Source organism: Carica papaya, chromosome 1 (assembly GCF_054855325.1).
Source record: "Carica papaya isolate Zhongbai chromosome 1, ASM5485532v1, whole genome shotgun sequence".
NCBI classification, from domain to species: domain Eukaryota; kingdom Viridiplantae; phylum Streptophyta; class Magnoliopsida; order Brassicales; family Caricaceae; genus Carica; species Carica papaya.
Window position 1 is genome coordinate 16,091,527 of NC_142309.1, and position 12,474 is coordinate 16,104,000.

The window sequence follows — 12,474 nt, forward strand, 5'->3', positions numbered from 1 at the left end:
TAAAAGTACATGTAGCTGAATGATGGTGAACAATATGACATGCTTGAAAACGACCTTCTCTTTTTCAACTCATGCTACATATTTTTTATTATTTTTTTAATTTTATTCATTTTCAACAATTTGAAGTACAAGTAAATGAATTTAGACAATAAAAACTTCAAAATGTCTTCTAAAATTAAATTTCTTTCTTCTTTGTGGAACATATCTGATAATGTGCCAGTAATATTTGAATTGAATTAGTCATCATTTAGGACTTTGATGTGTTGTGGAAGTCTTTGGCATGACTTCCTCTAGAACTTAGTACAAGCTTTATTGTAATCTAAAGAGATTTCAAACAGACATTTGTAGTAACTTATGATGTCAACAACAAATCTCACATGAATAGACATATCGGATCGATGTACTTTCCTATGAACAATAATCTAAGAATAAAAATTCTCATTGCATGAACAATATAATAAGGTGAGAGCCATGAAGGTTATTAGAGCAACAAATTACGGCTTCCAAGGTGCTGGCGGTGGTGGAGTTCTAGGGTAAAGTGGAGGGACTGCAGAAAAGATAGAATTTTTGTCAATCCCAGAGGGACCACTGCTTGTGAGGGACACAAGTGCAGCAACAAGTCCTGCATTTCCGACTAAAGTTGGCTCGGTGTAGCTATAATTGCCACGAACATCATGGAAGTGATCGAACCGATCGGGCCCTCCAACCATGGCTCCTATTATATTATTAGGGTTAGGATTACGGGTGTCACGCCATCTCCATCCTCCGGTGCACGAGTATCTTTTCTTGTCATGAGGTATGGATGCACCACGATGGTGCACATGTCTGGGAAACTTGCTTCCGTAACCAACAAGATAGCTCATTTTCAATGGGTTTTTACCTAGAATATAGGCAATCTGCAATAAAAAAGAAACTAGAATAAGCTTATGAATAATAGAAATATAGAATAGAAGGGGAAATGAGAGAATTAATCTATGTAAGAAACCTGTGAGGTTGCAAATCTCCGAAGAACATCTAAAGGAAAAAATTTATCACCACAATCCCATCCTGGGACACCTGTAGCATTCAAATAGTCAACAAATAGAGATGCCAAGAAAGAAGCATGAGCAGCATACTGAAGAGGTTGGGGTCTTCCATGGTTCAATTGGATTAATCCTCCTGCAAATTTTTACCATAAGTACTCTTTATTCTAAGTAATCAATCTGTATTTCACTTTAAAAGTCATTGGAAAAGACAAAACAAACCTTTAGTCCAATTGAAGACTTGAAATTCCTGAAGATAAGAACACATATTGAGACCGGTTGTATTATGATACATGCGTAACATGTCCTCATAAGGGTAACCCGGATTCAAGAATATCCTATACCTGGTCAATAACAACATGGCAGCAGGTAACTTGTTATCCCAGCTGGGCACCCTTAGATCAGGAACATTGAAGAATGCTTTGGCATTTTTAGGCATTCCAGGATTAGTAGCCAACAAAATGTAGGAGATATTCCCTGTGGCATAATATAACCAGGTAGCACCCCACATGTACTCATCATAGATACTAGTTGAGTTATAATAAGGTTCAATGTAAGGGTTGCCACGACAGTATGCTCGACGTCTTCCTGTCTCCCTAGCAAAGGCATATAGTGTTTCAGCACCTCTAACTAACTTTTTAGAATAAGCATTGTTGTCCCGAAACACAATAGAGGCTGCTGCTAAGGCTGCTGCCATTTCTCCTGCAAGATCAGGCGCTGAAGTTGCAGTCTGAACATCTCGTTTGTAAGTCATGTCTTCTGGTCTTTGCCAACAATAATGATCATCTGGTGTAGTTGAGCCATTTAAACTCCCACCAACCTAAAGATAAATTCAGTATCGAGTATACGATAGTAGATATAAATAAAATGAATAAATATAAAAGAAAACCTGAGAATAAACTTTGTCAATTTTGGTGGCAGTGCTGTTGAAAGTCAATAGCAAGTAATCAGTACCCCATTTGATGAGCTCCCTCACATGATCATACTCATCAATAGCTATATATTTGTGACTGTATTCAATAACACTCCAGCTTAGCATTGTCATGGAGAATGCCATGGGAAAATGGAACTTGATGTTGTCTCCTGCGTCGTAATAGCCTCCGACCAACCCTCCTTTAACGTCCGGCAACTCATTTCCATCCTTCAGCCCTGAATTCCCTCTCCATGGTATGCCATTATTCTTAGGCAACTTTCCAGCTGCCCACATAACAGTCAATATTTAATTATTTCTTATTTTATTTTAAAGTTTTGAAGAACAAAAAAAAAAAAAACAGAAGCTGCAAATAAAAAAATAATTAAATTAAATTAACTTTAAAAGAAAAAGGATGTGCACAGTAATGGTAAAGAGGAATTATTTTTTTTCTCTTTAAATTATTTCCCAAAGTCAACAGTTTTCATGCATCTATAGCTCAACTAGTCAGTTGGTTGACGAATTTAAGTGTTAGAAAAAATGGCAATGCCAAGCACATGAGTACATCATTATTAAATGATATATATATATATGTATATATGTATATATAATGTTTCTGGACTTCCATTCCATGTGAATTCACTCAGCAGCATTAATCAAATTTTCTTCTTGACCTGTAATTATCTGAAAAAAAAAAAAAAACACATCTTTGCTACATTCTGAAAATTCCAGCCTATTTATATTTATCTAAAAAGAAAGATTCTTGTCGATCTTTTCTAGTTGTATATTCAATGAAGGATTAAATTTTTATTTGTCTAATTATAATTTTTATAGACGTTAGTTATTCTGTCATGCATAAAACTATTGATCCATTATTAAAAAGACTATTAAAATTCAAAGACTTTTTAAAATTTTATGAGGTATAAATTTAACGCAATAATTAAAATTAAGACTAAAAGAAATAAAAATTTGTTCCATTCATTTTGTTTATTTTATAATAATTTACTGTGAGATTTCATAATTAAAAAAATGAATAATTTTGTTAACCGTTTTAAGTCAGATTAATAATTTACACAAAAAATTAAAAGTAAAATTTTCAATATTTTTTCTTTATTCTGGAGAATAATTACATCGATAAAAAAATAAAATTCGTTTCTACAAAATACTCAAAATCTATCAATTAAATTCTTATTTTTTATTAAAATGATACATGATTTAGTCATGGAAAAATATATAATTGTTGAAATCACGTTGTGAAGAAAATAGGAGCATTGTAACAAACAAGGAAGGAATTAGAGAGAGTAGACCAAAACGGGTAGAGATTAAGAGAAAAAGGCCGGGGAAGTAGGACCCACACGGAATTGAAACGGCTAAAGTCAAACTCTCTTGCGTAATTCCAGCACTACAATGCACTTGTTTACTTTACAAATCAAGGACAAACTAACAATTTATCCTATTCAAACATATATATACATTTATTATATTTAAATCTGTAATTAAAACCAATGGGTATGTTACAGGTCTAATTTCAGGAAAACAAAATTAATTAAAAATCTATGTAAATTAGCTAATTAATTAATCTTTATATGATACAATGAACAAGCACAGAAATTACTTAATCAATTAATCTGTGAAGAAATTAGTGAACTTACATTTCTGGGCATTGAAAAAGAGGAGAGCCTTGTGGAGTGCAAGAGTGTAATTATCAGGAGGAGGAGGAGAAGGCTTATGTTTGGGCACTGACTTGACGATGACAGTGGGAAGAGCAATAACCAGAAACCCTATAAGGATCGAGAGAAGACTCCATTTAAGAACACGATGACTAACGAGAATACACCCTAAATCCATATACTTTTTGTTTTTCCTCTTGTTTTCTTTGGGTCCAAGCAGCCAACTCTGTTGCGTCTCGTCAAGTTCGTGCACGTACTGCCTCTGTGATTGTAGAGCTCCTCGATCCCACTCCATCTTGCGACTTCTATCACCCTCCGTCGACGTGTCTCCTTGCACTATGTCTAATGAACCTCCCCAGTGATTCCCTGGATTCATCTTGATTGTTAATTCTTGTTTCTCCTTCGATTAATCGATCTTAGTCTATGTAGGGTTTTAATATGAGCTTTGTTTCAGGCATTAATGGTAAGAAGAAACCCAGCTCACTTCTGGCTATTCACCACCTCTCTCTCTCTCTCTCTCTCTCTCTCTCTCTCTCTCTATCTTTCTATCTATCTATCTATATCTGTATATATAATAAGAGTCGAAGTCATGTAGAGACAAGAATATGAGATGGGTTGACTCAGATGATAGAGAAGTTTCCATTTTTATTATTATTATTATATGACTATATATAGATATTATGTATGAAATATTAAGGTGGGTTGCTGCATATTTTGATATTCCAAAATGGGTTGATTTTTGATTTTTTGGTTTCCAAGGATGGGATTGGATGGTTTGAATATGAAACTGTGAGTGAAAGCTAGCTGTTGAAAGATAGCTCTATTTGGAAATCCAAACCTACCTTCTTCTTTCATTAAACTTCTCACCCAGCTGTCAAAAAGTGGTTCTAAAATATGTTAATTGTTGCCGGCGGCTACCAAAACGGGTTTACTTCATACATGAATTTAGGCCTGTTATATTTGTCTCATATGTTTAAATAGTTTTAATTTTATTTTTAAAACATGTCTGCTAAAACTAGAGAAATTAATTTGATTAATACATTGTAAGATTACTGAATATTAAATATTTTATGGATGGGAAACAATAAAAAGAAATTTCGAATATAAGAGGGTGAAGCATTGCAAGAAAAAACACTAAAATTGGCATAAATGGTTACTTGTTGTATGTATTATTTTGTTTTAATCAAATAACCGTTTTTTCATTGAAATATAAATTAAATTTTGAAAATTGGTTCAAATTAACTTCTCTCTTATCAGTTAAGATTATTATTTTTTATTTCTACATTATGCAGTGGATAACATGATCATGAAATATAATTTTTTAATAATCAAATGCCACATGGTAGCTAGGCATTTGTTACATAAAAGTCTATTAATTAAAAAATTAAGTAATTTAGTGTAATAGGAATTAATATAGTAATATTAAATTATATAGACACGCGTACACACACTTGATAAAATAACATAAACTAAATTTTGTTTTATTTTTTCTTCTTTTTTATCTTTCCTTCTCCTTCTTCCCACTCATGAAACTTATTCTCCATATTTAATCTCCACCAACATTAAACCATATTAAAGCATTATCAGAAAAACATCAACTTTCAGAAGAGAAAACTTCATAACTCCAGGCTCCCTCAATTTTTTTTAAAAAGTTTCAAGGCGAGGGGAGCAAGTTTTTTTTTTTTCTTAAGCTTTCTCGACAAGCTTCCACAAAGCTTCCCCAAGGAGCTTGTGTGTTACATATATATATATATATATATATGTAAACGAAAATATGTATATAAACGAAAGAAAAAATATGTAGGATAAATATTTTTATTTTTTATAAAATAATATCAAATTATCAAAATGAAAAAAAAAATAAAAATCCAATATACATCTTTTATATAAAAAAAACATTTATTTATATTTTTATACTAATTAAATTATAAATTAAATATAAAAGTATCATATAATATTAAATTATACACGTATATACATGCTTAAAAGAAAATCCTACATACATTAACCTTCATCTTCTCCTCTCAGCTTCAGACAATGGGGCACCTGTTCCTTCTGTTCTTTTCTTCCTCTTTCCTTCTTCTTCCTTTCTAAGCTTCCACTCTTATGATTTTTTGGTTTTCTTTTTCTTTTCCTCTCCTCCATTTCTCATTAGGAATAGCCATATGAGCAGTTCAGAAAGGGTTCAGGTTCCTTTCTACTTCCTACAATGGTCCCATAAAAACACGAACTCGTATCTCCGAGCGGGTTTATAATTTTTTTTATTGTTCAAATTGTCTCTCATTTGTAAATTATTCGATCCGCACTCTGTCCAATCATTATGTTATGTTAATATTACGATAATTATATTTATAATACTTTTGTATATTTATATTTATATATTTTGATGTACATATACCGGGTCAGATTCGGAAAGGATTTTGGCAAGCAAAAGCTGAATCTGACTTACCCACTCTTATTTACTCATCAATCCAAAACAGCCCCAACCTAAACCTAGATATGACATAGCAAACCTTTATCTACTTAATCTGATCCATCCGAATTTGATTGGATGCAGTTGTTTTGTTCAAATGCGAGTTCAGATCTGGCCGGATTTGAGTTGCGTGAAAAGACGCAGCAGGTCAGGATGAATTTAGGTTTGACATTTAAAACCCCTCCAAACTTGACCTAGTTTATGCATATATATATATATATATTTATTATTATTTATTAATATATTTATTATAAATATAAATATATCATATTAATAAATATAGTAATAGTTATCTTGATAAATGTAATTAATATATATTATTATACATGAATAAATATTTTTTTTATTTTTTATTAATATAAATAAAATTATATATATTAATATAATCTAATGATAGGGTCAGGATTCAAATTGAATAATCTGCAAATTTGACATGACTCAAAAAAATAAATAAAAAAGAATTTAAACTCAATCCAGGTTAGAATGAGTTAGATTTTAATTTAGTAAAGTTCATCTCAAACCCACCTTGTTTCTATTCCTACAACAATTGAAAATTTGGGTGCTTTGCATCATACGTTGCATTGTACCACATATAGTGTTAAATTTAATTAATTATATTACAAAATTAACAACAAAAAGATAATCATGTAAAAATAAAATATAATTATTATAGTTTTTAATTATTCTTTAAAAGTTATTTTACTAATTTAAATTATCTTAAAGTATTTGTTTTAGTTTATTTTATTTAATATAAAATATCAACTTTAAATTATTATTATTTAAATTTAAAGTAAATATTATTTAAGTAATTTATGATATATATAAAATTATCACTAATAAGTTGTATAACAACCCGAACTTTAGGTAAGTCGCGAGCATCATTTGGATTATCTATTTATAGTTATCATACATTCAACAATATACCACATAAATGTATAATCATTGATCTTTTTATCACATGTATGTTAATGGAATTAAATGAAATGAAATGCCATAAATTCTAAAAAACAAATCGACATAAATGGAAGTCTTCTCATTTTTCACACACTTTTCACTTGGCTCTACTATTCCAATGGTTCCCAAGCTTGATCTTGACCCTCCTGTTTTGGAAATAAGATGGGGTGAGCTACACGTACTCAGTAAGAAAAATTTAATACTCTAATGTACCGATCTAAGACATAGTATAATTAAGAATCCTTGTTATGTTTTACAGACATTTCATAAAGATAATATCATAAAGCCTGATTTAACTCCCTATTCCCCCCTTAATGTAACTGGTTTAACTAACATAATGTACATGAGTACACCCATGGACGCTACTCATTTTATATCTAATTATATAATTCTCCATTGTCAGTACGAAAATATCCACAATACACAATCATATATATTACACTTGTTTTTTGAAACTTATAGTCATATGATTCGTTTTTTACAATCACAACTAATAATTCGAGGGCCACACAAACACAAAATCTTTAAAACTTCATCATACGATGTTATTTTTAATCATTATCAAAGAAGGCAATAGGGATTCCTACTATCAATATTGATCTAATCATAGTTACGATCGATATGTCGTCCACGGGCATAATCATAGTTACAATCATAGTTTCAATCATAGTTAAAGTTATAGTTACAATACACTAGATAGTTCATGAGATAGGGTTCACCCTCACTTCAATCAGATCTCGGTCATACCCATACGCACTCCTCCTTGATGTGAGATCAAATGATATTAATATATTAACATATTAAGACAACTTTTACACTTTACACTTACACAGGTGCTTGTTTATTCTTTCTAACCTAAATTCCCATGGACTTGCTACCAAAAGTTAATTTTATTTCCTTTTTAAGGTTTACCATACATTTCTAATACTCGTTCTAATTAAGTCTTTAACGTTGCTCATTCCACTATTAATTTCGCATCATTGCCTTTGATTTACCTATTTAATATCTAAACTTTAATTTTGTGCAAGCCTTATTTCTTTATTTAATTACCCAAATTTATCAAATTATAAATTAGAACCCATCCCATTTGGCCTTTTTACTTGGTTGGCCTAGCCCACTTTTCCAAATTTTCTTAGCTAATTGACTATTTCTTGGGACCATCAGCCTGATCCATCACATTGCCACCACCACTAATTTTCCTAACGAATTTATTCTCACCCTTTTTTGTTTACACTTGGGCCAGGGGCCCAATATTAAGCTTTAACCTATTTAAGCTCTATTTAAGCTCGTTTTATTTCTTTTATTAATTTTGTTGGCTATAGTACATGTATATTCATTTGTATTCATTCATTTACTTCGCTTTAATTAGTGTTCTTTATTTATTTATTTTTTAGTACTTCTATTATTTTTATTGATTTTTTTTTCATTTATTTGGCTAATCCCATTTTATTTGGGTCCGGTCCATAAAGGATGGGCTCGGCCCAACTCAAGCTTTGGCTTTCGGCTCGTACGATATATCGACCTAACCCATTTCCCCTGTCCTCCCCAGGAACCCTAAACACGTTTCTCAAACCCTAACCTTCTATCATTCCCCCCAAACATGCATTTTCCTACTGATAATAATATGCATTCATTTATAATTGGTGTAAGTTTCGATGCATTAACAAAAATAAATACTTGAAACTACATAAATTTATAGTTATAACATGAGAATTAACCCTATAATCATGTTGTAACACCCCGCTCACCATCGCGCTAAATTAGTATATGAAAACTCTTATTTATTCAGGCCTTAAAGCCACTTGAACTTATTTAAATTTATCTCGTAGTTTTATATCGTATTTCGTTATTTAAATTCATGATTTTAATTTCATTCTGATTTCTTTATTTTATTTTTATTTTATTTTATTTTATTTTTGTTATTTTTATTAAAATAATTTTCAGGAGAAAAGATAGAAAAAAGGGGCGGAATCTTGGAGGAAAATGCTCGCGAGAAAGACCCGCCCACGCGGGCATCACACACTGTGTGCATGCGTGCGTGCGTGCTAGCACAGGATATAAGCACTATACGCATGTCCCGTCTGTGCGGGGCGTGAGATCAGCCTGCACGTACATCCCATCAACCTCAGATCAGGGTACTACCAGTTGAGAGTTAAGGAAGAAGATACTCTGAAGACCATTTTTTGGTGTAGATACTGTCTGTATGAGTTCAAGGTGATGTCGGTCTTAACTTAATGCCCCCACTACCTTCATAGATCTCATGAACAGGATTTTTCGACATGTATTGGATCAGTACGTTATCATATTCACTGATAACATCCTAATATACTCTAAAAGCCTAGAGGAACATATAGTCCACCTATCTGAAGTGCTAGAGACACTTCATCGGAATTAACTATTTGTTAAACTTAACAAATGCTCCTTCTAGTTGGGTTGAATCTCTTTTCTTGGTCACATGATTTCAAGTAAAGGAGTTTTTGTGGATCCGGACAACGTTGAAACGGTGATCAACTGGAACCCGCCCACCAATGTAACTAAGGTACGTAATTTTCTTGGCTTGATAAGTTACTACCGGCGATTCATCGATGGATTTTCTAAGACTGTTGTTTCGTTGACTCGTCTCACTTGGAAGGGTGTACTATTTATCTGGGATTACGAATGTGGTGAAAGATTTATAGAATTAAAGCACCGTTTTACCTCTACTCTAGTGTTGATTCTCCCCGACAACACTAGAAGATTTCAGGTCTACTACGATACATCTCATGTTGGTTTAGGGTGTGTTTGATGCAACATTAGAGAGTGGTCGTTTATGGATCCAAATAGTTGAAACCCCATGAGTGGAACTACCCTACTCACGACCTGGAATTGGTGACCATTATCTTTGCCTTGAAGAGATGGTGTCATTACTTGTTTGGTCAGACCTTTGAAATTTATACTGACCACGAAAGTTTAAAGTACATCTTCTCACACAGAGAGTTGAACATGAGATAGAGACGTTGGATGGACCTCCTCAAGGTCTACGACTACAAGATCATCTACCATCCCGGTAGAGGGAATGTAGCCATTAATGCACTAAGCCGGAAGGAGTCCGCTGTGTTGGCCCAAAACCATGGCCTCTAATTAGAATTTAGTAGATGTTATGCAAACATTCAGCCTCAACCACTATGACAATGGTGCCAGTCTCGGTTAGATCCAAGTTTTGCCTGATCTTTTCATGAAGATTTGGGAAACTCAGTCCACAAACCTAAGAAATCACCAAAAATTTAAGTAAGTTCACTTCTGACGATTTTCTTAATTTCAAGCTCTCAGATGATAGGTTGTGTAGATTTCAGGGTCGAATTTGGGTCTCTGTCACTGCCAGGACAGATGCTCTTCTGGGATTACGAATGTGGTGAAATCTTTATGGAATTAAAGCATCGTTTTACCTTTACTCCAGTGTTGATCCTCCCCGACAACACTGGAAGATTTCAGGTCTGCTACAATACATCTCATGTTGGTTCAGGGTGCGTTTGATGCAATATTATAGAGTGGTAGTTTATGGATCTAGACAATTAGAATCCCATGAACGGAACTACCCTACTCACAGCCTGGAGTTGGTGACCATTATCTTTGCCTTGAAGATACAGCGTCATTACTTATTTTGTCAGACCTTTGAAATTTACACGAACCATGAAAATTTAAAGTACATCTTCTCACAGAGAGAGCTGAACATGAGATAGAGATGTTGGATGGATCTCCTGAAGGACTACGACTGCAAGATCATCTATCATCCCGATAGAATGAATGTAGTTGTTGATGCACTAAGCTGAAAGGAGTTCGCTTTGTTGGCCCAAAACCATGGCCTTTAGTTGGAAGTTAGTAGATGTTATGTAGGCACTCAGCCTCAACCACTGTGACAATGGTGCCTGTCTCGCTTCGATCCGAGTTTTGCATGATCTTTTCATGAAGATTTGGGAAGCTCAATCCACAGACCAAGAAATCACCAAAAATTTAAGTAAATTCACTTCTGACGAGTTTCCTAATTTCAGGCTCTTAGATAATGGGTTGTGTAGATTTCGAGATCAAATTTGGGTGCCTGTCGTTGTCAGGACGGATGTTCTTAAGACTGTCTATGCCTTTAAACTGTCCATCAATCCCAGGAGCACCAAGATGTGCCAGGATCTGAAGCACCAATACTGGTGGCCAAGAATGAAGAAGGATATTATTGATTATGTCTCCTGATGCCTTATTTGTGAACGAGTTAAGACAGAACACTAGTGACCCAATGATTTATTATAGAGCGTCCCGATTCTAGAATAGAATTGGGAGCATGTAACCATGAATTTTGTCACTGGTCTACCCAGGACCTGTTCTGGTCGTAATGTTATTTGAGTTATCGTTGACAGACTAACCAAGACTGCCTATTTCTTGCCCATTAGGATCACTGACTCCACTAGCAGATTAGCTTGCCTGTATATCCATGAAATTATTCGACTCTATGGCGTTCTCTCATCCATTGTATTTGATCGAGATCCTCAATTCACATTTCACTTTTGGGATAGCTTCCAAGAAGTGCTTGGGTCTGGATTGTACTTCAGTATTGCTTATTATTTTCAAATTAATGATCAATCTGAACACACTATTCAGACGTTAGAAGACATGTTGCGTGCTTGCGTCATCGATTTTGGCGATAACTGGTATGGGTATCTATCTTTTTCAATGTGAATTTGCTTATAATAACAGTTATCATTCCAGCATCGGCATGGCTCTGTATGATGTCTTGTATGGTAGGCCCTGCTATTCTCCCACTTGCTGGAGTGAAGTCAGAAATTAACATCATTTAGGACCCCACTTCGTACAGAAGACTATTGAAAAAGTTGCGATCATTTGTAAGAACTTGGCTAATGCCCAAAGTCGCTAGATGAGTTACACTAATAATTGTAGAAGACCTCTGGAATTCGCCATTGAGACCAAGTCTTCCTCAAGATTTTGCTGTACAAGAGAAAAATACAGTTCAGAAAAAGAGAGAAGTTGAGCCCCCGTTATGTGGGACCTTTTCGAATTGTAGAGTGTGTTGGACTCGTGGCGTACTGCCTTACTCTGCCTCGAGAGTTTGCAGGTCTACATGATATTTTTCATGTCTCCATGCTCAAAAAGTACCACACTGACCCTTCTCATATCATTCATCAAGATGAGACGCAGGTACAAGTCGATATAACTTACGAGGAACTCCCTGCAGAAATTCTGGAATGGACCAACAAAGTTTTACGCAACAACAAGATTCCCACACTGAGGATACAGTGACAGCACCACACTCAGGAATAGGCGACGTAGGAGTTGGAGAGCGAAATGAGAGAAAAGTTCTGAGACCTATTTGAAATAAATTTGGGGGACCAGATTTTTTAAGGTGGGGGGATGTAACACCCCGCTCACCATCGCGCTAAATTTGTATATGAAAACCCCTAT

The 12,474-nt window shown here is 34.0% G+C and overlaps 1 protein-coding gene across 1 annotated transcript; it reads right to left on the bottom strand.

Moving 5' to 3' along the window:
• Window positions 1–261: 261 nt before the first annotated feature.
• On the bottom strand, window positions 262–4,163 carry KOR2 (Six-hairpin glycosidases superfamily protein). Its single transcript, XM_022038004.2, has 5 exons — window positions 3,585–4,163; window positions 1,912–2,219; window positions 1,245–1,842; window positions 986–1,158; window positions 262–896 (listed from the first exon to the last, which is right to left on the bottom strand). Exons 1-5 carry the CDS (start codon window positions 3,976–3,978, stop codon window positions 495–497), a joined length of 1,875 nt encoding a protein of 624 aa, XP_021893696.1. The 5' UTR covers window positions 3,979–4,163; the 3' UTR covers window positions 262–494.
• Between the last annotated feature and the right edge of the window lie 8,311 nt (window positions 4,164–12,474).

Coding starts and splice junctions, on each gene's coding strand:
- KOR2 (XM_022038004.2), bottom strand. CDS start 3,978: ATGAATCCAGGGAATCACTGGGGAGGTTCATTAGACATAGTGCAAGGA. Junction 1,843..1,911: donor TTGACAAAGTTTATTCTCAG/GTTTTCTTTTAT, acceptor ATTTATCTTTAG/GTTGGTGGGAGTTTAAATGG. Junction 897..985: donor GGAGATTTGCAACCTCACAG/GTTTCTTACATA, acceptor TTTTTATTGCAG/ATTGCCTATATTCTAGGTAA.